This window comes from Myotis nattereri (assembly GCF_964212035.1).
Source record: "Myotis nattereri genome assembly, chromosome: 13".
Classification (NCBI taxonomy): domain Eukaryota; kingdom Metazoa; phylum Chordata; class Mammalia; order Chiroptera; family Vespertilionidae; genus Myotis; species Myotis nattereri.
The window spans coordinates 37,293,438-37,320,550 of record NC_138088.1 but is presented as its reverse complement, the minus strand read 5'-3'; the positions used below and the strand labels follow the sequence as shown (position 1 = coordinate 37,320,550).

General features: G+C 42.7%; 1 protein-coding gene across 2 annotated transcripts in view; it reads right to left on the bottom strand.

Annotated features, from left to right (window-relative positions):
• Positions 1 to 13,929: 13,929 nt before the first annotated feature.
• MARCHF5 (membrane associated ring-CH-type finger 5) overlaps positions 13,930 to 27,113 on the bottom strand; it is a 46,620-nt gene continuing 33,436 nt past the window's right edge. For both annotated transcript variants that reach the window (XM_081104331.1, XM_081104330.1), the window contains 3 exons: positions 15,730 to 15,913; positions 15,437 to 15,603; positions 13,930 to 14,993 (listed from right to left, as the gene is read on the bottom strand). In XM_081104331.1, the coding sequence (XP_080960457.1) occupies positions 14,877 to 14,993; positions 15,437 to 15,603; positions 15,730 to 15,913 (468 nt within the window). In that variant the 3' untranslated portion in view covers positions 13,930 to 14,876. The remainder of the gene's footprint in view (positions 14,994 to 15,436; positions 15,604 to 15,729; positions 15,914 to 27,113) is intronic.

The window sequence follows — 27,113 nt, the reverse complement described above, 5'->3', positions numbered from 1 at the left end:
GGCATGTCTCTCTCGCTTCCCCTTCCTGTCTAAAATCAATAAAAACATATCCTCGGGTGAGGATTTTTAAAAAAGAATAAATATCTCTCAAGTTGTTGTTTGCATTTGGTTCATCTCTACAACCTTGAAATGGTTTGATTTTGATAATTGTGTCCAGTTTTATTCCTGTGTTTTGGAAGAGAATATTTGCCTGCCTCTGAATAGTGTCATAGCTGGAAGTCTTATTTCTGCATATTTTAAAGTTTTTAATACCTATGGTCAAACTTTCTCAAAAAAGGCTTTACTTCTGTCGGCTAGATTAAAAAGCACAAGGAGAGGGCGCTGGCTGAGCAGGCTGCAGTGAGCCACACCGTACCGTCCCAGGGTGTGGCATGAGCCCAACTCACCCCTCCCAACTTCCCCCATAGGATTAAGCAACACCAGTACAAAACAAACAAGAGATGACAGCAGCAAGCCATGGTCCCAAGGGGGTTCCAAACCCTTCACAATCATCTCCTGCCTCATTCATACTAAGAAACAAGTTCAGACTGTGAAAATCTTCTCAATCTTGGGCTGCAGTGGATCTAATAAATCAGATCTTCCAAAACCATGCCAGCAGGCTAGGGAGATTTTAAATAGAATGACTGTACAATTTTGCCTAAGACCTGTTTCCCAAACATTATTGTAAGATCCCCAGAGAGGTTAAGCCAGTGGTTCTCAACCTTCCTGATGCTGTGACCCTTTAATACAGTTCCTCATGTTGTAGTGACCCCAAATTTCATTGTTACAAATTGAACATAATTAAAGCATAGTGATTAATCACAAAAACAATATGTAATTATATATATGTTTTCCGATGGTCTCAGGCGACCCCTGTGAAAGGGTCGTTCACCCCCAAAGGAGTTGTGACCCACAGGTTGAGAACCGCTGGTTAAGCAATGTGTCCAAGGAACCCAACCACCAAGAAGCAGAGATAAGACTGGACCTTCCAAGCCTTAAACGTGCTCTTTAGTGTTTTAACTAGAGGCCTGGTACACGGAATTCGTGCAGGGGGTGGGGGGGGGGTGCCCCTCAGCCTGACCTGCACCCTCTCCAATCTGGGAGCCCTCAGGGGATGTCCTACTGATGGCTTAGTCCCGCTCCCCACTGTTCTCTGCAGGGCCTGCCTGCTCCACACCACAGCAACGGCCAAGCAGGCCATGCTGGCACCTGCCTCCTACCTGCTGTCAGTCTCCACAGAGGTGATGAGGTTAATTTGCATACTCATTTCTGATTGGCTGGTGAGTGTAGCAGAAGGACAGTCAATTTACATGTTTATTTTCTATTATATAGTATGACTGTGCCAGAGCCAGCCAGTGACCTACAGAGCAACCTCCCTGTATTTTAGGGAGAGGGGCCAGCAGAGTGGTGATAGCATTTTTCTTTCTAATCCTTTCCCTGTACATATACATATTTTTATAATTTTTGTAGATATCATTGTACATACATAGAGGTAGCCTACTTATTCCCTTAATACCATGTCATTAGCATGTTATCATATAAAAACTTTTCATAGACATTACTTTTTTTTTTTAAAATATATTTTATTGACTTTTTTACAGAGTGGATGAGGGATAATTAGAAACATCAAAGAGAGAGAAACCTCAATCAGCTGCCTCCTGCACCCACCCTACTGGGGATGTGCCCACAACCAAGGTATATGCCCTTGACAGAATCGAACCTGGGACCCTTCAGTCCGCAGGCCGATGCTCTATCCACTGAGCCAAACCAGTCAGGGCCATAGACATTACTTCTGATGCCCCCTCCTCCCGGATTCCCATCCACTCTCAGTGACTAGCACTTGGGTAAGTTTTTTACTGTTGCGTGTGTGTATGTGTGTGTGTGTGTGCATGCACATGTGAAATATATACACAAGTCCAAATAACACCCATGTATAAATTTAACAAATAATTATAGGTGAGCTCTCTTACAACCACTTCCCAGGCCAAGGATCAGACAAAAACCAGCTCCTAGAACCCACCATGTGTTTCCTCCCTCCTCCAAACTTTCAGCTATAACATTTAAAAAGGTCAGTGTATTATGATTTCATAATCTAATGGCTTTGCACCATATTAGAGGAGCAACCTTTGTCCAAAAAAAGGGACAGTTCTTTTTCCTGGGCTTTGCATATAGCTCAGAGGCATATGACCCCCCAGAATTTGTTAAAAATCACACATCTCTTGACAGTCATTTAAACCGTGTAACTTTGCCCTAAAACTTTTTTTCCCTGGGCTCACTGGCTTGCAAGCCGTTTCTAATGACCATTCCCAGAGGCCTGGATCTGCTTGTCCTGCAATCCGATCTGGCCTCTCTAAAAATAGCTTCCTTTTATGTCTTACCCTGGCTTTTCAGATTGCCCCAGAGGTCCCTCATCTGGGCCTTGGCCTCCTGTCTAATTACCTCTGTCCTGGAATCTCTGCCAGGCAAGCCTCCCTTCTCCTGTCATGCAAACATTAACCCACTTCAGTGCCCGCTAATTAGAACTTTGTCCTACCCTAGCCAGACAGGGGTACTCTCAAAACCACAGGGAGAGTGTGCAGGCACTTTTGTCATGCTTCCCAGCTCCCACCTGTACCTCTTACTGGAAGAAACGATGTTCTGAAATGATGCCCCTGTGGGTTATTCCCTGAGGTCCTGAGACCTTTTGACCTTTCGGTATTTTTTGTGGTGGGTTTAGTACTCCTGGGAGTGTACATATCATACATGTCCACCCACAGAACCAGGGGAGGTGTGAACAGTGAGCCCATTATGCTGATGAAGGGGTTCGTGCTGCCCCAGCTCCTCAGAGAGGACAAACATTGGAAAGGTCAGACAAAGCTGCAGGGAGACCAGCCATGGAAACCGGGTAGCAGAAGTAACACTTCATTGAGAAAGAGGAGAAATGCAAAATCTGAGAATGCCTTGGTGACACTCAGCGTAGGATACCATTGCCCCCCTGCCCCCATACTTTGGACTCTTCTTCAGTTTCGGTAATCTTTAGCCCATGGTTGGTTGAGGTTTCATCCTTGGTAACTGATTATTTAAAAAGTGTCCAAATTACGTCATTCTGCTTTCTCCCCGGTGACCTCAGCTTCTGCGTGTTCTCTCCGGCCCAGCTCCCCTGCTTCTCTCACTTGGTTCAGAATTCACAGAGAATTCTTAGGACAGAATGCATGACCATCAGTGTCCTAGGAAACAGAAGTTCTATTTGGTTGCAGCTGACAGAAACCAAACCAAACAAAGTTAAGCAATAAAAGGAATGTATTAGCTCCTTTGAAAAGTCCAGGGGAATTTCTGACTTCTAGACCACTTTCTTCAGAGGCTCAAACAAGGTCCTCTGGACTTGGTATCTCTCCATCATCCGCTTTACCTGCTTCTGAGTTAGTTCACCTATAATGAAAGGCCTCATTTCACACCTCCCAACTCCATCCTTGGCTCACATTGGGTGGTCTCAGGGCCAGTAACTGTGGTCAGGAAGTTGAGACAAGTTGAATGGTGAATGGCCTGGAGCTGAGCCAGCCTTGCCCAAACCTGAGGGTGAAAGGAGGGACTCTCATAATAAGAATCAAGGTGCATTTTCAGGAGATTGGGGGGTAGATGCCAACAGGAGAAAAAGCTAGAGGTGTCCACTGCATAGGCTTAGGAGAGATAAGTAAGCCCTCGTAGAGTCATTTCCAAATTGCAGCCCGTGGGCTATCAGATTCCTCTGGGCTCTTGGTTTGTATAAAAATGCAGAGACCTACTGACTCAGCAGATCTGGGGCAAGGTTTTGCAACTAGCACATTTATTTGCAATGTCCATGGACTCAGATTTGCAGCCAGGCTGTGAATTACTGCTGCTATGCACAAGGACTGTTCAGGACCAAGGATAGCAGTCCACCCTGGACCTGCTCTCTCATGCAGGACCTGCTCTCTCATGCAGGCCTAGCTAGCAAGGGCAGCAGGGCCCCGGGTCCATCCGGGAGAAAGTCTGCAAAAAGGGCCTCCCCCATAAAAGTCCCTTGTCTAGGCAGTGCCGCCTGAAGGCATGGGAAGCTGCTCTTCTTTCTCCCACGCTCACATCTTGCATTTTCTGCTCCAGAGCCTTTGCGCTGTCAAAGCTAGCTGCTTGCTTTGTTCTTTGGCATCTAGATTCAAGGCCTTACAAAACTTTCATCTTCATCATTCCCTTCATAGAGCAATAATCCTAAAGCAGGTCCCTGTGACAAAGGCACCAATGAGAGAAAGGAGCCCAGCTGCTGACTTAACATTCCATCTTTGTCTCAAAAGCTGTGTAGAGGGGGAAAGGGTTTTTAACATTCATCCACTTGACAAGATCAAGGATGTTACCGGAGAGGCCTTTCTCAGATCTCCCAGATGACAGCAGCCCCCGAGAAATCCAGCCCAGAGTGAACAACCCTGTCCCGTTAACAGGAACTGTCTGTCCACGTGCTCTGAGCATGGGCTCTGCTCAGTGATTCCCAAATGGCAGCAGGCACATATCCAAGGCTGAGCTGAGAGGCAGGTCCCGAGTCATCACTGCGTCCAGGCTGGGACCTGAGATGCATGTCTGACGAACTCAGTGTGCACCTGTGGGGCCTGCCTGTCTCTGGTCCAGGCTCTCCAGCTGCCCTCCCACCCTGAGAGTTCCAAGCTTCCCTGCCGAAAACCCCCTTCACTTCAGTCAGCCGCTCTTGGTTTCTGAGGGTGCAAACCAAACTCTAAGTGACGTAGTCTCTGAGCCTGTTTGCCAAGCTGCAAAGGGGAGACAGTAATCTGTAGGCGGGAGATACTCAGGTCCTCCCTGAGGTGCTGCTGGTATGAGGTCCTAAGTGGAGGTCCCACCAGGAGCTGCACAGCTCTGCCTTCCTTTCAGCCTCTGCTTTGGGCCAGGTAGCACCTTAGGATAAAAGAGCAAGGGAAGCCTGGCCAGCATGGCTCAGTGGTTGAGGGTCAACCAATGAATCAGGAGGTCACAGTTTGATTCCTGGTCAGGGCACATGCCCCGATTGCGGGCTAGATCCCCAGGGTGGGGTGTGCAGGAGGCAGTTGATCAAAGATTCTCTCTCATCATTGATATTCCTATCTCTCTCTCTCCCTCCCTCTTTCCCTCTGAAATCAATAATATATTTTTAAAAAGAGCAAAGGAAGCTATTAAAACTTTTAGCTAAGAAATTAAGTTTTCTAAATTACCAGTTAATGGCTTTCCTTCTGAGTTTCAAAGACCTGATCATACTTATTTAAAATACAAATTGTTTGGCCCTGGCTGGTGTACCTAAGTGGTTAGAACATCAGCTCACCCCTGAAGGGTTGTGGGTTTGATTCCTGATTAAGGGCACATACCTGGGTTGCAAATTTGATCCTCAGTCCTGGTCCTGCTGGGTGCTTTCGGGAGGCAACAAATCAATGTGTTTCCCTCGCATTGATATTTCTCTCTTCCTTCCTTCCTCCCTCCCTCCCTCCCTCCCTCCCTTCTACTCTAAAAATGAATGGAAAAAATTTCCTCAGGTGAGGATTAACAACAAAAAATTTAAATTCAAATTGTTTGGATTTCCTCATATAACTAACTAGCTTAATGTAAAATTCTTCTCATACTAAAATACACTTTCATTAGCTGGCTCATCTGCTTAAATGTCTTGAATGGTAATGACATAATTTTTCTTAACAAATTACTACTTCCTCAACTTATCCAAGTGTCTATTACATGGTTACAAACAGTATCATGTAGAAGTTTCACCCCCTAAAAATCCTGTGCTTCACCTATTCATTATCTTCTCCCCCTAACCCTTAGAAAGAACTGATTTTTTTAAAAAAATATATTTTATTGATTTTTTTACAGAGAGTAAGGGAGAAGGATAGAGACTTAGAAACATTGATGAGCCCTAGCCGGTTTGGCTCAGTGGATAGAGCGTCGGCCTGCGGAATGAAAGGTCCTGAGTTCGATTCCGGCCAAGGGCACGTGCCTTGGTTGTGGGCACATCCCCGGTGGGAGGCGTGCAGGAGGCAGCTGATCGATGTTTCTCTCCCATCAATGTTTCTGACTCTCTATCCCTCTCCCTTCCTCTCTGTAAAAAATCAATAAAATATATTTAAAGAAAAAAAAAAACATTGATGAGAGAGAAGCATCGATCAGCTGCCTCCGGCACACCCCCAACCAGGGATGTGCCTGCAACCAAGGTACATGCCCTTGACTGGAATCGAACCTGGGACCCTTCAGTCCACAGGCCGACGCTCTATCCACTGAGCCAAACCGGTCAGGGCAGAACTGATTTTTAAAAGAGTTTCTAGCCTTGGCCAGTGTTGCTAACTGGTTAGAGCCTTGGCCTGAGCACCGAAGGGTCACAGTTCGATTCCCAGTCAAGGGCATGTAACTGGGTTACAGGTTTGATCCCAACCAGGGGTCCCCTCCCTTCTCTCCTTCCACACGCTCTAAAGAAGGAAAAAATATCCTCAGTGAAGATTAATAAAAAAAAAGTTCCTATAGTTTTGTCTTTTCCAGAGTGCCGTACAGTTAGAATCACACGGCCGTTCTGAAAGGAGTTTTAGCAGGGTTAGGACATTTTAGGAGCTAAGGGGTCCATGGAAAAAGCACAGGGCTGCAGAGCTGCAAAGGGTACATTTCCATAGAATAAGGGAGCGAGAGCTGCAAAAGGTAAACATTACAGAATAAAGGAAAGGAAGCCCCTCCTTCAAAGAGGGAAGAAGAAAGCCCAGAGGGAATAGGGAAACAATAAGGGAGAGGAAGGAGGGAACCTCAGGTACTTCACGTCTGGTTTGAGCTCTGGAGTTGCTATAGTAACCAATCAAAGGGGATAGTGACCAATCAGAGGGGATATCAAGGCATAAAGATCTGCAGCCTTTATAAACCAGAGGAAAGGACTCAGCGGGACTCTCCCACCTCCCCACGGGGTAGTTTGGCTCAGTGGATAGAGTGTCTGCCTGCGAACTGAAGGGTCCAGGGTTCGATTCCGGTCAAGGGCACATGCCTGGGCGGCGGGCTTGAACCCAAGTGAGGGGCGTGCAGGAGGTAGCCAATCAGTGATTCTCTCTCACCATTGATGTTTCAATCTCTCTCTCCCATCCTTTCTCTGAAATCAATAAAAACATTTTTTAAAAATGAATCTCATGGGAAGCTAATACAGTTCAATAAGCATTTATTGAATACCGACTGGAAGATCTGCTTGAGGGAGATGCAAAATTATTTTTCAAAAAAATCACATTAGTCTTTTGTAAGGAGAAAGTATGGTCACAGACATTTCCTATGTTATCATCTTTATAAAATAGAAACCTCTAATTTCTATTGATTTTCAGTTGTTCTCTGGGAAGATTTAATTTTTAATTACTTTAAAAATAATGTATCTACATAGTTAAGGAAAACATATAAAAGGTACCAATAAAAATCTCCCTTCTCCCTAACCTCTACCCTCCATTTCCAAACCTCCTATAGATAGCTAGTTTTCTTATGTATCTTTCCAGAGATTTTTAAAAGGCATAAACAAATATTTAGATAATTCCCCCACCCCCATTCTCTCTACTAGTGGCAACATACTACATCTTGATTTTTCCCTTTTAACAATGTACATCAGAAATATTTTTAATATTTTAAAATACATATGTAAACAGCTCTTTCATTTTTCATAGCTGCATAGTATTCCTTTATGAATGTACCATTATTTAACTAACTAGGGGCCCGGTGCACGAAATTCGTGCACTGGGTGGGGGGGGGGGAGGAGAGTGTCCCTCAGCCCAGCCTTCCCCCTCTCACATACTGGGAGCCCTCAGGCGTTGACCCCCATCACCCTCCAATCGCCTGATCGGCCCCTTGCCCAGACCTGACGCCTCCGCCAGAGGTGTCAGGCTTGGACAGGGGACCCCCATCTCCCCCCGATCACTGGCTCTGGCCCCCGCCCAGGCCTGAGGCCTCTGGACCAGGAATCATGCCCGGGCAGGGGACCCCCATCTCCCTCTGATCGCTTGCTCCACCCCCCGCCCAAGCCTGACGCCTCTGACCCAGGCGTCAGGCCTGGGCAAGGGGACCATCATATCCCCCCAATCCCCGGCTCCACCCCCCACCCAGGCCTGATGCCTCAGCCAGAGGAGTTGACCCTCATCACCCTCTGATCACCAATCACCGGATTGGCCCCTTGACCAGGCCTGAGGCCTCCTGGGCAGGGGACCCCCAGCTCCTTGCGGTTGCAGGCTCCGCCCCTGCCCAGGCCTAACGCCTCTGGTGTAGGCGTCCGGCCCAGGCAGCCGGGACCTGCAGTGGCAGCAGGGGGCGCCGCAATCGTGGGCTTCGCTTTAGGCCCAGGCAAGGGACCCCTAGCTCCTGGGACTGCCAGCTTCGACCGTGCCCAGCTCCCATCGCTGGCTCCACCCCTACTTCCTGCTATCACTGGCCAGGGCGGCAAAGGCGCCTGATTCTCCGATCATGGCTGGGGGGCAGGGCAAAGGCGGCCCCAGGGCTGCCTTTGCCCTGCCCCCCAGCTCTTAGCTCCCCCCTGGGTTTCAGATCACTGTCAGTGGCAGGGGGCTTCTTCCTGCTTTCCCTTTCGCCTCCCTGCATTGTGCCTACATATGCAAATTAGCCGCCATCTTGTTGGCAGTTAACTGCCAATCTTAGTTGGCAGTTAATTTGCATATAGCCCTGATTAGCCAATGAAAAAGGTATCGCCGTACGCCAATTACCATTTTTCTCTTTTATTAGTGTAGATTCCCTGCTGACAGACATTTAGGTTGGTTCCAATTTCTTTCTACATATACTGCTGCGACAGATTAACTTTATAGATATGTTGCTGTACTCAAGTACATGTTAAGATAAATTCCTGGAATTAGATCTGAGGGTTCATGCATTAGTAATTTTGACAGATACTTTCTAATTGTCCTCCATATCAATGTACAGCCCAATCAGAATATATGAAAACGGCCCATTTATCATCGTGTTTGTATGATACTAAATCACTATGGCCCTTTCTGTGAATCAAATATATCAGGGTTAAATGACTGCCAAGTACTTTCTAAGTTATTCACTGAAAAGAGGTTAAGATTATGTTTCCCGTTGGTGGAGGTGGGGCAGGGGTGTTAGATTGACTAGGATGGGTTACAGAGCAGGGCGCTGGTTACATGTGCCAACGTACTCCGTTCCAAATCCACCTTCTCTGCCCAACGCTGTGACACTGAATGGACCCTGTAAACACTTTCCTTTGGGACATGGGCCTTTTCAAACGAGGGCACTGCAGTGACACTGCCAGGCTATCATCAGGAAGGCCTCCTCCACGTTCCAGCCTCCTTGGTGACCGTTTGGTGTGGGCACCCAGCAGCTCTGTGCAGGTGTCCAGTTGTACCTCAGGCTTCTCTCCCCACCAGCACGGCTCCTACAGACCAGCTCCAGCCTGCCCTGTCCTGTTCTCCTTACTCCTCACAGTTCCAGTGGTAGCCACACCCTCTTCAAAGGGTCTGAATCTTGGCTTTGAGGGAGGGAGGCAGAGGCCTTCTTTTAGGCAGTTGTTTCCTTATTGTCTACTCTCCCTCAACGTAGAGACAATAGCTTTCATTGCCCCTACTTTTCTTTATTAAAGTCTTCTTTTACTGCCTTTACTATTTACTTACCAGACAACAATTCCTTATATTACATTTTCCCTGTTCCAATAACGTGATTTCTCTCCTGAAATATTACATGTGATCATTTTGCAAAAATACATCAAGATTTGCACTTTAAAATAGTGCGCTTTTCCAGGTCTTATTTTTGGTGTACAATTATCTGAATTGATAAATAGATACATTTGAATACTGATAAATGAGTATCAGAAGGCCGTGGAGACGTTACCTCTCAGTTTCTGTAATAGGTTCTTGCTAATATTAAATGAGAGACAGTCCTATTTAAGAAGGGCACATCTTCTACTGGCTCGAAATATTCCAAGATGGCCCATGAGTTTGGTTCATTTGTGGAATATAGTAAAAAGTAAAAAAATTCCCACTCTCGCTTCAGCCAGTGTGGCATCCTGTGCACTGGAAGGTCATGGGTTTGATTCCCGGTCAGGGCACATACCTAGGTTGTGGGTTCTATCCCTTGTCAGGGCACATACAGGAGGCAGCCAACTGGTGTATCTCTTTCTCCCTTTGTAAAAAAAATAAAAATAAAAAAATCCTCCCTATGTTTTTAACGTTCTTGTGGTGGTAATACCACAGTAAGACTTAGATCTGTTTGTGTTAAGACTGAACATCTCAAAGCAGGCTCATTCCTCATTTTACCCTGGGGCCCAGGTGCTCAACAAATATCTGATAAAGTAGTACATGCTGATTATCCTACAACCACTCAGCTGCAAACCTTCCCTCTGCTCAGGGTATTTGTTCCAGGAAGTTAACAAAACCGTTCATCACTCCAGTTCCAGTGGGTATTTGGGGTAGCGGGTAGTAGAGGAGGTAACCTAGAGAAAGGGTTATAGGCAAACAAACCTCTGCTTAAATTGGCACAGATTGAGTTTCTCTGCCTATCAAACTGTCCTTAAATGTTACCTCCCAATAAGCTAGGAGACAGATCTCAATTTTCACTAGAGGCCTGGTGCGTGAAATTCATGCATGGATGGGGTCCCTAGGCCTGGCCGGCGATCAGGACCTATTGGGGCCTTCTTGCTCAGTCCCGATAGGGGCTGGACTGGCCAGGGCCTGCCGCTGGCTGGGGAAAGGACAGGGGAGGTTATAGCAGGAGGTTTGCTGGGGGGGAGGGGGGGGAGGGGGGAGGGGGGAGGGGGGGTGGCGACCGGGGAAGGTTGGCTGGCTGTGGGAGTGCACTGACCACCAGGGGGCAGCTCCTGTGTTGAGTGTCTGCCCCCTGGAGGTCAGTGCACATCATAGCGACTGGACAACTGTTTTTTTCTGGTTGTTCGGTTGTAACAGTCATTTAGACTTTTATATATATAGATTTTATTGATAAGGAAACTCATGGTTTTTCTAAGGTAAAGTAACTTGTGCTACAACTAATTTAAAGTATCAGCTAGAGTATGCATCCAGGACTGTGCAACTATGCTGTTTCTCCTCTACTAGTATTAATAAAGTGACCTAGAGCCGAAACCGGTTTGGCTCAGTGGATGGAGCGTCGGCCTGCGGACTGAGGGGTCCCAGGTTCGATTCCGGTCAGGGGCATGTACCTGGGTTGCGGGCACATCCCCAGTGGGAGATGTGCAGGAGGCAGCTGATCGATGTTTCTCTCTCATCGATGTTTCTAACTCTCTATCTCTCTCCCTTCCTCTCTGTAAAAAAAATCAAAATATATTTAAAAAAAAAAAAAAAAGAATATGAGCTCTCAAAAAAAAAAAAAAAAAAAGGCTAGGGAACAATTTAAAAAAAAAAAAATAATAAAGTGACCTAGAGACAAAACAATGCCCATGGATGGAAGGGTCTGTATTTGATGTCCTCATTCTAGAAGATTCTCACCTTCTAGAATGAAACTGAAGTTCTTAGTACCTCAGGAAACAATTGTGTGTGTGCTTCCAATTCACTTAAATATACTTTAAGATATCCCATGGCATGAGACTACCCAGATTTTGTCTAGTTGCTTGTCTAATCATAGTCCACGTAGCTCTGGAGGTAGGTAAGAGGTGATACATTAAAAATATTAGAACATATTTAACATTTAAGCTAGCCTAATTAAAAAATTATGACAAATTCCTCTAATAATTTCTTTAAAAATTCAGACTTTTACTAAAAGAAAAATCTAACTACTGTGTCTATAACTATTACTTAGAAAAAGAATTACGTAGGTACAGAATTAATAATATTTTGGCAGTTGTTCAACAAAGTACACCTAGAGAACAGAAATATTCTTTATTTACCCTAATCCAGCCAGTATTGAGATCGTCTATATTAAAAACAAGATGTTTTAAAAAATTACAGCAGTTAGCATGGCAGTGACTAATTAAGTCACTAAGTTTAATTATAAATTCTTCACAGTCATTTGATAATAATGTAATGATGAACAATATTTTCAGCCACTTTGGAGATAAGTTAATTTCTGCAAAGAATTCTAGTTGTCACTGAATTTCATATAAGAGGTTTAAAACAGTAATTTATAGAAATTACACAGTAAAGCAATGTGAAAATAAATTGAAAAACACAAAATATACCCACCTATCCCCAAAGTCTACAGCATCCGTTTAATCTGTCCCCCAATGCCTGCCTTTTATTTCATTCCCTCTTCCTAGAGAGTGATCAGACTATTTAGCAATTAAGAACGGCTGCTCTATAGGTGCTATTTCAAGCCTAAAGTGCCTGTTCCTTTAATTTCTCTTACTCCTAGAAATATCTTTTGAGGATGAGTATTACTTGCATTTCAGTGATGAAGAAAACTGTAGCTGAGATAAAGATAAGTCATTTGGCCAAGGTCAAGTTATTAAAAGCAGAATTAGCATTTGAACCAGGTCTACCCAACGTGAGTCAGCTCATGCTTTTGTTGCTTCATGGCAGTGCAGGCCACCTTGCTAAAGGGAATAGGACATGGTACTTCTCAAGCTAATAAGGCTCTTTAGATTTAAGTGCTTAATTCCAGGGCTAGAGGTCACTCTTGGTCCCCAGGCACTTGCAATTCCCTCCCCACAGCCCTAGAAACCCCACTTCCCTGCCCCCAAAAGATTAGTTATTTCTCTCACCCTCACAAGCCCTGATGCCAATAAGTCTAAGCAGCTACTTCCCCAATTTGGACATTAAAGTAGTAAATGGGGAACTGTGTGCTTTTATAATTTTAGTAAAGGCTGCCTAAAAACTGTTCTATATAACAAAATTATACAGGAAATATCTAGTGTCTTTTTACCTTAAAAACGAAAGAAAAGCCAATATATTTTATAATCATAGTTATGTAATCTGTTACTTTTATATATAATCATAGATTTTTATTTCCCATTCAGAACTATAGCAGTGTTCTTAATAAGGCCCACTGTCAGTCAAATATTCCCTTCCTCCCCAAAGAATGGCAACTTTGAATGTTCAATAGCCATTCACATCAACTTCATATTATAACTCAAAACATTCATACTATAAAGATTCCAGTTTTAAATTACTAAAGTTAACATACATGATTGCAGTCTAATAGAGCTCAGTCTCTATTTGCTACACTTCTAAAGAGAAGTGGCCACTCCTCAGTAAGAGGAAATTTATCATCATCATGCATTAGATACTGTAAACAAGAAAGTAAACAGGGTTTTTAGAACTAACTTTTAAAAACTTAATTTTAATTAATGAAAATAACTGCAAAATCATTCAGATTGCTGAATAACATTAAAAGGGCCACTATTAAAAATGGCTTAAAATAAATAATTGCTTCTTTTTTTTTTTTGACATATGAAGTTTTTTTTTTTTTTTTAAATATTTTATTGATTTTTTACAGAGAGGAAGGGAGAGAGATAGAGAGTCAGAAACATCGATGAGAGAGAAACATCGATCAGCTGCCTCCTGCACATCTCCTACTGGAGATGTGCCCGCAACCCAGGTACATGCCCTTGACCGGAATCGAACCTGGGACCTTTCAGTCCGCAAGCCGACGCTCTATCCACTGAGCCAAACCGGTTTTGGCAATAATTGCTTCTTAAAAATTAATATAAAACTAGATAAACAGTGATTATTAAGATACTACCCTCATCAATATGACAAGCAATTAAAATATAAAAACATTAGTATTGGTTTTTAAAATAATAAAATAAATTGTCTTATGCCAAAACCAATGACCTCAGTACTTACTCAAGACTTATTTTCATAATTATCTCCTCACTGACTGGTGTAAAAACAAAGAGCTCCAGGCCTCACCTTGGTTCACCACTGTTGGTTTTCCCTATGTTGAAATTAGACCGTAAACTACATGGAACCAAGTCTGTTGTGTTCGCCATTGTATCCCACAGCACTCAGCATAGTGCCTGGGCAAACAGGAGGTGATCAGCAAATACCTGAATAACTGAATCAATGGAAGAGAAGAGTAAAATAACTTTATTGAATTTTTTGCAAATCCTTCTCTATGCTCAAACTACTATAATCTGGCAGTTCTAATTTCTAAAAATATGGATTTAAAAACCTTACTCCAGTGATGGAAGGACCTGTCACCTCTCTCTCTCTCTCTCTCCTCTCTCTCTCCTCTCTCTCTCTCTCTCTCTCTCTCTCTCTCTCTCTCTCTCTCTCTCACACACACACACACACACACACACATACATACACACTGCATGAGTCAAAATTACATTTAGAACTATGAGATGTCAACATTATATAAATAATATTTAATAGTGAAAAAGTGATCTGGAAGCCCTGTGAACTTTTACCTTACACATTTTGGAGGACATCACATGGGTTAAAAAAAAAACCAACAAAATCGCATTTGTTCAGATAATCATTTAAATGTTTACATACATTTTTGGTTTGTTATTTATTTATAAGTAATTTAATTTACATTTCCTCATATTAACATGTACTCCTGTTTACAACATGTAATCAAATTATGCCAGTGAGAAAAGTCCTCAGTACCTTCATTGAGTTGCCAATTCTAAGAAAACACTGAACATGAACATGTACAAAAGAGGCCTTTGAGTAAAATAGCATGTGCATTCAGTATTTGCACAGGTTGATCCTTACATTTCTGTCTGAAGAAAATATGAACAAAGCCAGGTTTCCCATGCTAATGTAATGGTTCAGACGACTGCCATAAAAGAAGTACATACAGAATAATGAGAATGAATCACATCCTTAGGTTCCGTGATTACTGAGAGGAGTTCTCCGGCCCTAAGTGCTTTCTTTATTTTATTTCTTAAAAATACAAGAGCAGCAGCTTATCACAAGTCTCCACTACTGTGCATTAATGATGGAATCAAAACAACACAACAGACTCATAAGGATGAGAGGACTGCAGAACGATAGGAAGTCACAGTTTTATGCTTCTTCTTGCTCTGGATAATTTAGAATTTTGCGGTGTGCCTGACGTAAATATTGCTGCTGTTTGAAGTAAACCTTGAATGCTCCTTTTATGGCAACAAAAGCAATTCCACCCTAAAATAAAAAGGAAAATTAGCTTTTTCTAATGCACATTTAGAGAAACAAAATAAAAATAAATTTACTGAGGTAGCTACCATTACTATCTTTATTCTACAGGCACAGAGAAGTCAAGAAACTTGTTTCTCAGCAAGACAATATCTGTGATAGGGTTGAACCAGGCAGCCTGACCGGGAGCAGAAAATAACCTTGCTGCAAGAGGGATGGTGTGAGGATTCCTGCAAAGCCCGGGAGAGAAGTCACCCACAGCACAGTTCTGGAAGGCCAGCACTACTGCCGTGGACTCTACATTTTACTGCTATTACATGACTGTGAGGGTCAAATTGAGGAGCCCCAGAATATTTATATAGTCTCATTGGTTTTTTAAAAACAACAACAAATATACAATTCATTCTCTTTCATATAGTTACTTTAAAAAGGTAATATTAAAGCCATCTTACCAAGATTGTCCTTTGTAAATTAGAGTTAACACTACTAAACATCAGTTTACCAACTATAGTCGCAATAGTAGGAAAGACAAGGGCTCCACATAAAATTCGGGTGGCAGAGACATGATCTGCTAAAGGATTAGCCTCAGCTGGAATTCGAGGAACAGGACAGCCAATCCCTAGAGGGGAAAAAATGCAGGGTATAAGTGCCAAAAAATTAGCATAGCGAAAATACCTTTGTATACAGGGTTTCTTCCATAGGATTAATTTGGCATGCTTGTTACCACCACAATTCAGGGCCTTACCTGGAAATATACTGTTCAAAATTTGTAGTTTATTTGAGTATTTGCGCCATAGTCTAAGCACATAATCCTCCCAGCGAATCATCTTGCCTAATATCAGCATGACAGGAATAGTAGGAAGTCCAATTAAAAGGAATAAAGGATCAGCTCTCTCCATAACATCCAGACCTTCTTTATGGCCTACAACCTGTGAAACAGACAGCATTTGCTAGAATCATTTCCTTAGCTAATGAAGGGATGTGGCATGCTCGAGCTCAATTCATTTTAGAGGAAATGCTAAATGTCTAAAGAATACAGAAATAAAAAGCTTAAAAAATAAGCTGGAAAGCTATCAGTCCGGATTTATTTATAATAATTGTCTCGTTCAAGGTGCCGGGGGGGGGGGGGGGCACCTCCCAAGTGATTTCATATTACATAGCAACAAGTTTTAAAAATGGTTGACCCACATTGATTACATCTGAATGGAGGGAGGGGACTTCTGGTTCTTGCTTCCATTCCTCTTAATTGATTAGGTTTGCCTGGGCTATTTTAGGCTGTATTTGTCTTCTAGCAGAGGATCTGTTTTCCTGTTCTTCCTAACTAGGAGGCAGGCATAGCTAGGCAAGGGGCAGGACCTTAGGACAGTGATGGCAAACCTATGACATGTGTGTCAGAGGTGACACGCGAACTCATTTTTTTTGGTTGATTTTTCTTTGTTAAATGGCATTTAAATATATAAAATAAATATCAAAAATATGTCTTTGTTTTACTATGGTTGCAAATATCAAAAAATTTCTATATGTGACACGGCACCAGAGTTAAGTTAGGGTTTTTCAAAATGCTGACACACCGAGCTCAAAAGGTTTGCCATCACTGCCTTAGGAGATAGCCTGAAAACTCACTTCTCTTTGGCTCTTTCTTCCTACTGGTGATGTCTGGGATAGTGAAATCTCTGTGGTTGGCTAAATGCTTGTTCTCCACACCTAACTCTCCTAAAAATGCAATTCCAAGGTCTAGGTTTGGGGGACTGCTGTAAGGAGTTTTGGCTACAGGTTCCAGTCATTATTTCCAATCTAGAACTTCCAGTGCCCTCTTTATGGGAAATGAAACTAAAACAATACTTCCCATCTCCTCTGGATCTTAGGGCTATTTCTCAATTGGTGTAGATGCCATGGGGCAAGAAGTACATGATTAATTGGCATGTGTGAATTTCCATACTTCCCCTCACAGCAGAATCCTTTCCACTTGCTGATCAATCAGCCTTACACTTCTCTCAACACCACCACTTTGTTGGCGAGCTTATTTTTAACTAGACGATTTCCCTTGCAATTCTCTTTTAAAGGTCTCAAATGATGTCCCTTTAGCCAAAATTTTCAATTGCTCACAAATTAAAAATATTTATCTGAGGGATTATTCTTGGCAGTTAATAGGGGAAGGAGGGAGACTACTTCAGAAGCCCACCCAGGTAACACACTGTGAGGCCAACAGCCTGATAGGAGGACACGACTGTAAAGGACTCTACGTAAGTTTTTCTGATCACACTTGAGGAAGAAAGGATCAGAAAGGACTCAGTCTGTATTTTTTTATAGGAAGGAGGGAAAAAGGACAGGCAAAGAGGAAGAGGAAAAGAGGTAGGGAGGACTTGAAACTACTCAGAAAAGAAAGCTCATGAGATTTTTTTCAAAAATGACATGCCCTTTTTTGTCAGCTATTATAGAACTTTTTTTCAGGTGGACTACAAGATGTGAAATAAAGTCAAGCTGAGAATGATCAGGGAAAATTGAAATTCTGGAAGACAGTCTCCATCCAGGTAAAAATACTTTATAAAAGTATGTGGAGAGAATCGAAATAGGTGCCTTTAAAATTTCAGTCAGGGATAAATCCAGATTTGCACTTGGTTAAGTTCTCTAAGATATAATATTAAAGAGCAGGAGGCTAGCCTCTTCCAAATGGTCAAAAACCATGGCATCAGTACCTGATACTCTTCAGTGTCTCCAGGTAGAAACTTAGCAACTTCATATCTTGCATGTAAAGGGTGATTGTCTTGAGTTGCTCTAAAATGAAATAGTCTGGCTCGAAATATTTCATAAACCTAATCCAATACTGGCAGCAAAAGTAGATTAGCCAAGAGACCATCTTTATCTATAATGCTTTTCTAGGACATTCCATTTTTATACCATTTTATTATTTTCAATATAATGATCACGTTAAAGTTATAACTGAACGTGATTTAAATACTCTCAAAGTGTTAGCAAACACATGTGAAAATTCGTTTGCTGGGTTATGTATTCTGTTTAGAATTTAGGGTTTAAAACACAAAGCAACTTAACAAAGGGAAGCTCAACAATCCAATCAAAAAATGGGCAAAGGACCTAAATAGACACTTTTCAAAAGAGGACATTCAGAAAGCCAAGAGACATATGAAAACATGCTCAAAGTCACTAATCAGCCAAGAGATGCAGATCAAAACAACAACGAGGTACCATCTCACACCTGCCAGAATGACTAACAACAACAAATCAACAAACGAAAAGTGCTGGAGAGGATGCAGAGAAAAAGGAACCCTCCTTCACTGCTGGTGGGAATGCAGACTGGTGCAGCCACTGTGAAAAACAGTATGGCGTTTCCTTACAAAATTAAAAATGGAACTGCCATTTGACCCAGTAATACCACTTCTAGGAATATATCCCAAGAAGGCAGAAACACAATTCAGAAAGGATATATCCATCCCTATGTTCATAGCAGCACAATTTACAATAGCTAAGATTTGGAAACAGCCTAAATGCCCATCAGCAGATGAGTGGATTAGAAAACTGTGGTACATCTACACAATGGAATACTTCGCTGCTCTAAAATAGAAGGAATTCTTACCATTTGCAACAGCATGGATGGAACTGCAGAGCATTATGCTAAGTGAAATAAGCCAGTCGTGAAAGATAAATACCACATAATCTCACTCATTTGTGGAATATAAAGGACATTATAAACTGTTGTACAAAATAGATACAGAGGCAAAGAAGCATTGAACAGACTGTCAAACTACAGCAGAAGACAGGGGAGGGTTGGGGGAGTAAGAAATCAACTGAAGGACTTGCATGTATGCATATAAGCACAACCAGTGGACACAAGACATGGCGGGGGAGTTAATGGGGGGAAAAAAGACATATGTACTATTTGTAATACCTTAAATAATAAAATTAAAAACAAAACACAAAGCAGAGTGAATATTCAGGTATGTTTATTCTTCATGGATAGCAGTTAAAACCTTACAACCAATTGTCTAAAAATGAGGAAACAAAAAAGGAAACAGGGCAGTGAGCAAAGCCCCATCGTCCCACCTGTTACAGCTAAAGCAGAGAGATGCTTTGTGCTCAAGCTAAGGCTCACCATGCAGGCGCAGTTGCATGCATGCATTCATTCATTCAACTGAACTCTGATTATGTGCCAGAGACAGGCCTTGGTACTGGGGGTTAAGTGGTGAGCTAAACGGATGTCTTCTGGAGGTGAGAGACAACCAAATCAAACAAGGGGGCAAATATAAATGCCGTAAAGAAAGTAGTGTTAACACCTGTAGTACACTACCTACTACTGTCAGACTCAAGGGCAATAAATGAAAAGATGAATTAAGTAATGAGGCTCATTTAACTTTGGTCAATAGAAAACCAGCAAACTTTGTGTATGATCATGTACATTCTGGTTTTATGCTGGAAGATTTAAAAACATAATTTTTTTTGAAACAGACTTAGAAATAACAGTACAGTCTGATGGCTGCCAGAGGGGAAGAGGGAGAAGGACTGGGTGAAAAAGGTGAAGGATTAAGAAGTATAAATTGGGCCTGGCAGGCGTGGCTCAGTGGTTGGGCTTTGACCTATGAACTGGGAGGTCACTGTTGGGTTGCAGCCTCGATCCACAGTGGGGGATGTGCAGGGGATGTGGGTGGAGCGGCTGATTCTCTCTCATCATTGATGTTTCTATTTCTCTCCCTCTCCTTTCCTCTCTCTGAAATCAATAAAAATATGTTAAGAAAAAAAGTACAAATTGGTAGTAACAAAATAGTCATGGGGATGTAAAGTACAGCATAGGGAATATAGTCAGTAATATTGCAATAACTATGTACGGTGCCAGGTGGGTACTGAAAATGTCAGGGTGGGTGGGAACACCACTCTCTAAACTTTAGAGTCTAAAGTATATGATCATCCAGCCACTATGCTGTACACCTGAAACTTATAAAAATAACATTGAATGTAAATTATAATTGAGAAATAACATTTTAAAAAACATAAGCAGATTATAATTATTTTAAATCCTTACTCAAGGATATGTTTTTACTGATTTAGAGAGAGAGAGAGAAGGAATAAGGGGAGGGAGGGAGAAAAGGAGGGGGGAGATGGAGAGGAGGAGGGAGAGAGAGAGAAACATCAATGTGAGAAACATCGATCAGTTGCCTCCCATATACACCCTGACCAGGGATGGAACCTGCAACTTGGGTATGTGCCCTGACCAGCAATCAAACCCATGACCCTTCAGTGCATAGGACAACACTCTAACCAGCTGGGCCACACCAGCAAGGGCAAAAACAGTTAAGACTTCTATTCTGGAGTGAGATTCAGGAATTATAGAATGCCTTCTCTAAGAGTTTGTTATCCACATCTATATATATAAAAGCCTAAGCAACCAAACAATTAAACAACTGGTCGACTGGTCGCTATGATGTGCACCAACCACCAGGGGGCCGACGCTCAATGCAGGAGCTATCTCCTGGTGGTCAGTGCACTCCCACAGCTGGAGTGCCGCTCAGCTGACTGACAGGTGCCAGATGCTGGGCTCAGGGCGGATGAGCACCGGTGGTGCTGTGGCTGCATGAGCCTCTCCCTATCGGGACTGACTGGGCGTGAGCCCACAGCAGACGCAGTGGGGCCAGAATGAGCGGGAGCAGCAGGCAGGAGTGGCAGCTGTACTGCCATTTTCGGCCGATCCCCACAGGCCACACTGAGGGACCCCCACTGGTGCATGAATCTGTGCACCGGGCCTCTAGTATAAAATAAAGGGGTTGGAGGTTTAGAGAAAAATTTTGTTTTTCTTTTCATTTTTCTGCTAAAGAGCTACAACCTAGATCTTCGTATACAGTTAGGTCTACAGTTCACCAATGCTGAAAGGCTAAGAGTTTTAATTAAAGCCTGGTCTTTTTATTTTTTTATTTTTATTGATTTCTTACAGAGAGGAAGGGAGAGGGATAGAGAGTGAGAAACATCGATCAGCTGCCTCCTGCACACTCCCCACTGGGGATATGCCTGCAACCAAGGTACATGCCCTTGACCAGAATTGAACCTGGGACCCTTGAATCCACAGGCCGACGCTCTATCCACTGAGCCAAACCGGTCAGGGCAAGCCTGATCTTTTAAAGCACTGCCTATTAGAACCCTACTTTCAAATGAAAGGGTGGAACAGTGATGAATAGGTTTTCTTAGTTAGAATTTAGGATAATTAAGTGTAGTGTAATTAAGAATGGACAATGCTTATGTGGGATGTCTTTATACTAAATGCAAAAGTGGAACTAGGTTGGATATTAAGGTTCCATTGTTCCAGAATAAATGCTCCAACTGCCTTTGCAACCAGATTTCACTTAAGGAGCCCAAGATTAGGAACAGAAGTCTGTTTTTTTTGTGTGTGTATTTTTTAAAAAATATATTTTATTGATTTTTTACAGAGAGGAAGGGAGAGGAATAGAGAGTTAGAAACATCGATGAGAGAGAAACATCGATCAGCTGCCTCCTGCACACCCCCCACTGGGGATGTGCCCACAACCAAGGTACATGCCCTTGACTGGAATCGAACCTGAGACCCTTCAGTCCGCAGGCCGACGCTCTATCCACTGAGCCAAACCGGTGCTGGCTGTGTGTATTTTTTTAAGTAACCTTTTTTTTTTTAAATTTCAGAGAGGAAGGGAGAGGGAGAAAAAGATAGAAACATCAATGATGAGAGAGAACCATTGACTGGCTGCTTCCTGCACACCCCCTATTGGGGACTGAGCCCGAAACCTGGGCATGTGCCCATGACTGGAATTGAACCCGGAACCCTTCAGTCCGCAGGCCGACACTCTATCCACTGAGCCAAACCGGCTAGGGCAGGGACAGGAGTCTTAATGCTTTCTCTTGCTGTGTGGTTCTGGACATGTAAACTCTTTGAACCTGTAAACAAGGAATAATTGATAGTATCTATGACACAAGATTCTTGCAAGGATTAAATGCATCAGTGCTTGAAAGGTCTTCAGCCCAGTGCTAGGGAAAAATGAACTATTGTCTTTTCAATAAAAATATAAGTGAAGTTCCTATTTAAGTTCCTCACAATTAACAGAGATTGAACCTATGACTTGTTCATGAAAAAATAAATGGGAATATCTCCAAAATGGACATAAAGAGGGTAAAGTCATATGAAAAAATGCTCAAAGTCACTAATCATCAGAGATGCAAATCAAAATGACAATGAGGTACCACCTCACATCTGTTAGAATGACTATCATGAACAAATCAACTAACGACAAGTGTTGGTGAGGATGTGGAGAAAAGGGAACCCTAGTACACTGCTGGTGGGAATGCAGACTAGTGCAGCCTCTGTGGAAAACAGTTTTCAGATTCCTCAAAAAATTAAAAATGGAACTACCATTTGACCCAGTGAACCCCCTTCTAGGAATATATCCCAAGAAACTAGAAACACCCATCAGAAAGAATATATGCACTCCTATGTTCATAGCAGCGCAATTTACAATAGCTAAGATTTGAAAACGGCCTAAGTGCCCATCAGCAGATGAGTGGATTAAAAAGCTGTGGTACATCTACACAACAGAATACTACACAGCTGTAAAAAAGAAAGAACCCTTACCATTTGCAACAGCACTAATGGACCTAGAGAGCATTATGCTAAGCAAAATAAGCCAGTCAGAAAAAGATTAAGTATCACATGATCTCACTCATATGTCAAATCTAATGAACAACATAAAGTGATGAACAAAAATAGACCCAGAGACCTAGAAACGTTGAACAGACTGTCAAACCTCAGAGGGAAGAAGGCAGGGATGGTGGAAGGTGTGTGTGTGTGTGTGTGTGTGTGTGTGTGTGTGTGTGGCGGGCGGGAGATCAACCAATGAACTCATATGTGTATATGCATAACCCATAGTCACAGACAATAGGGTGGTGAAGGCTTTGGGGTAGGGGGTTCAGAGGGCAAGGCGGGAAATAAAGGGACATATGTAATACTTTCAACAATAAAGAGAATAGTTGTGCCAAAACCGGTTTGGCTCAGTGGATAGAGCGTCAGTCTGCGGACTGAGGGGTCCCAGGTTCGATTCTGGTCAAGGGCATGTACCTGGGTTGCGGGCACATCCCCAGTGGGAGATGTGCAGGAGGCAGCTGATCGATGTTTCTCTCCCATTGATGTTTCTAACTCTCTATATCTCTCCCTTCCTCTCTGTAAAAAATCAATAATATATATATATATATATATATATATATATATATATATATATATATATAAAAGAATAGTTGTAATTCCTTAATCTGATTTACTTCATAGTAATAAGAGAACAAAAGGAAAAGTAACAGGAAAGTGTTAAAGAGGAAACCCTAAATACTGCTGATGGCACATTCCCTAACAAATATGCTCAAGTAGGTAAAAGTCTTCCTAATGCTCTTCAGTAACACATAGTACTACCTACTGTCCACAGTAATCTCTCTCATTTCTGAGCTTAAAAAAAAAATGTTTTCATGTGAGATAGTACATGTAAAGTTTATTTCTAAATGATAACACCTAATATATATGTATTATCATAATTTTAAGATTTTTTTCTTTACTGTCACGATTAACCATCATGTTCATTTTAATCTCTGTACTTATATCATTTCTTCTCTCTATTAATCCAAATTATTTCCTTCAAGGGTCAGCTCAAGACTTACCTTTTTCATAACTTCAAATGATTTTTTTTTTTTATTGATTAAGATATTACATATGTGTACCCTCTACCCCCCCCCCCTCCCCGCTCATCCCCTCACCCCCCCGTTGTCCGTGTCCATTGGTTAGGCCTATATGCTTGCATATAAGTCCTTTGGTTGATCCTTCCCCCTTGCCCCCACCCTCCCCTACCTTCCCTCCAAGGCCCGACAGTCCAATCAAAGCCTCTCCGTCTCTGGATCAGTCCTTTTTTTTTTTTTTTTTTAAATATATTTTATTGATTTTTTACAGAGAGGAAGAGAGAGAGATAGAGAGAGTTGGAAACATCGATGAGAGAGAAACATCGATCAGCTGCCTCCTGCACATCTCCTATTGGGGATATGCCCGCAACCCAGGTACATGCCCTTGACCGGAATCGAACCTGGGACCTTTCAGTCCGCAGGCCGACGCTCTATCCACTGAGCCAAACCGGTTTCGGCTGGATCAGTCCTTGTTCATCAGTTTATGTTGTTCATTATATTCCACAAATAAGTGAGATCTTGTGGTATTTATCCGCTCTCCAGTTCCATCGATGCTGCGGCAAATGGTAAGAGTTCCTTTTTCTTCTTCCTCTTCTTAAAGAATACCTTTCAGCATTTCATATAATGCTGGTTTGGTGGTGATGAACTCCTTTAGCTTTTTCTTATCCGTGAAGCACTTTATCTGACCTTCCATTCTGAATGATAGCTTTGCTGGATAAAGTAATCTTGGTTGCAGGTTCTTGCTATTCATCTCTTTGAATATTTCTTGCCACTCTCTTCTGGCCTGCATGGTTTCTGTTGAGAAATCAGCTGACAGTCGGATGGGTACTCCCTTGTAGGTAACTGACTCTCTTTCTCTTGCTGCTTTTAAGATTCTCTCTTTATCCTTTGCTCTTGGCATTTTAATTATGATGTGTCTTGGTGTGGTCCTCTTTGGATTCCTTTTGTTTGGGGTTCTCTGCGCTTCCTGGACTTGTAGGTCCATTTCTTTCACCAGGTGGGGGAAGTTTTCTGTCATTATTTCTTCAAAAAGGTTTTCAATATCTTGCCCTCTCTCTCCTTCTGGTACCCCTATAATTCTGATGTTGGTACGCTTGAAGTTGTCCCAGAGGTTCCTTACACTATCTTCATATTTTTTGAATCTCTTTTCTTTTTTCTTTTTCGGTTGGGTATTTTTCGTTTCTTTGTATTTCAAATCTTTGACTTGATTCTTGGGATCCTCTTGTCTGCTGTTGGATCTCTGTAAATTATTCTTTATTTTAGTCAGTGTATGCTTAATTTCTAGTTGGTCCTTTTTCATGTCCTCCATGGTCTCACTATACTCCTTGAGGGATTCATTAAATTTATCAGCGGTTTCCATAAAATTCTTGACAAACCTTATAAACGTGGCCTTGAACTCTATATCCAGTCGTCTGTCCTCCTCCGTTTCTGACAATTGTGACCTGTTTCTTTGTCTCCGCATTTTGGCTGCTTCCCTGTGTTGATAGAGTGGCCCTGCGTGCCAGGTGTCCTGTAGGGCCCAGTGGCTCAGCCTCCCCAGTTACCTGGGGTGGACACTCTTGGTGCACTCTTGGTGCCTTGGTTGATGTAGGATCACTGGGAGGAATTGACCTCCAGGCCAATTGGCTGTGGGAAGCAGCTGTGTCTGAAGTGGGAGAATGGTCCCCCTCTGACCACTGGGTACAGTGGCTCCTGGATCTAAGGAGGTGCTAATTCAGCCCCTGCCTGAGGCCACACAGCCGGGCCAAGAAGAGGCTCAGCTGTGAAGCAATGCAAGCCGCTGCGGGGCCTTGGTCCTTCTCTTGGAAGTTCCGGGTCTGGCTGGCCCGGCTGCAGTTAGGTAATTATCAGGTTGCAAAGGGCCGGGGCATTCACATGCAAAAGCCTCTGCCGCAGCCTGGGTGGGGCGGGGTCTCAGGGAGTCCAAAGGGCTGAGAAAGAAGCAATGGCTGATTCTCCGTGCCCGGAGTCGCGCGTCTCATTGTCCCGGTAACGGCTGCAAGCACCTCTGAGGGAAATCAGCCCTCAAGTTCGCCCGCTGCCGCCTGACAGAGCAGCCGCTCCCCGTATGAGTCCTGGGTCCCCAGAGACTTCCCGAAACCAGAGATCAGAGCAGTCGGGAGCTTGTGATTCAAAAAGACAGCCGCGTCCTCAGGTGCCACCCCCTTTCCGTGCGCGTGAGCCACCACCGTACCTCTGCACTCAGCCTCCGCAGCTCCTCTGGCTCTCAGCGTGCTTTTCTTTTCTTCTAGTTGTAGAAATTACACTCAGCCAGCCTTCCTGTTTTTCTGGACGATGTTTGCTCCGTCCTTTGGGATAATTTTCAATTGCTGTGGGAGGCGACTATTTCCCGGTGTTTATCTATGCCGCCATCTTAGTTTCTCCCACTTCAAATGATTTTTTACTTTTACTGAATACAATACTGCTTATGTAGTTTCTACGCTCATCACAATTGTTTATGAAACCATATAACTGTTCTCCAGTTGTTCATTTTGTCCATCTTGTCTTAGACTATGTTCCTTGAGGCTGGGGATCAGGGCTTTCAATTTGTTTTATATTTTACGCAGACTCAGTGTTAACTTTTTGACTGAATCATACCAATATTGTTCAAAATATCATGATACAACTAGTAGCCCTTTTTGGAGGATACAAACGATATTCCTTAATTGACTCCTGTTGAAGTGTCGCATTAATTATCAAAAATCTTTTAAGATTGAGTTAAAGTCTTTTTCTCAAAAAGAGCCATCCCATTTCTTATAGTCACTTAGGTCTTAAGAGAAATCAGTCTCAGAGGGCCTAGTTTTCTCATCTGTAACGAATATACAGTTGTAATGTATTTGTACATTAAATAATGTAAAATCTGCTCTAAGTTTTCTCAGTCCTAGAATTGTCCTGAACTTCCTTGATCTAATGATGTAATGATAATCATTATTAGAAACGATCTATTGGTTAGATAATAAGTAATCCTGTGACACCTGATAGAACTGATCATATAAAAAAATCAATATTCATGAAAACGTTAAAGTGTTAGTCTCTGTTATATGCTACACAGGAATACATGAGTGTAAGATAGTCTCTACTTTCAAGCAAATTACCTTCTAACAGGAAAAGTAAGGCCTGAATATAGGAAAAGTTAAATAACTTAGGTAAATAAACTTTATGTAGGTCAGCACAAAATTACCTGCCATTTGAGGAATAAAAAATGTCACCAATGCAGAGGAAGAAGAAACCACAGTGGGCAAATTTTATGGAGGAAAAGTGGCTGAACTAAGCCTGAAAGGAGGGTTTAGATTTGAATTAGTAGAGAGGGAACTGGAAGCACAGGTATGAGGCAGGGACATAAGCCAAAAACAACAACTACTAAACACATAAGGATGGGTTGGAGGAGACAACCCAACAGGCTCTCAAAGCAGCATGAAGTAAGACTATGGAGGACTCTGCATA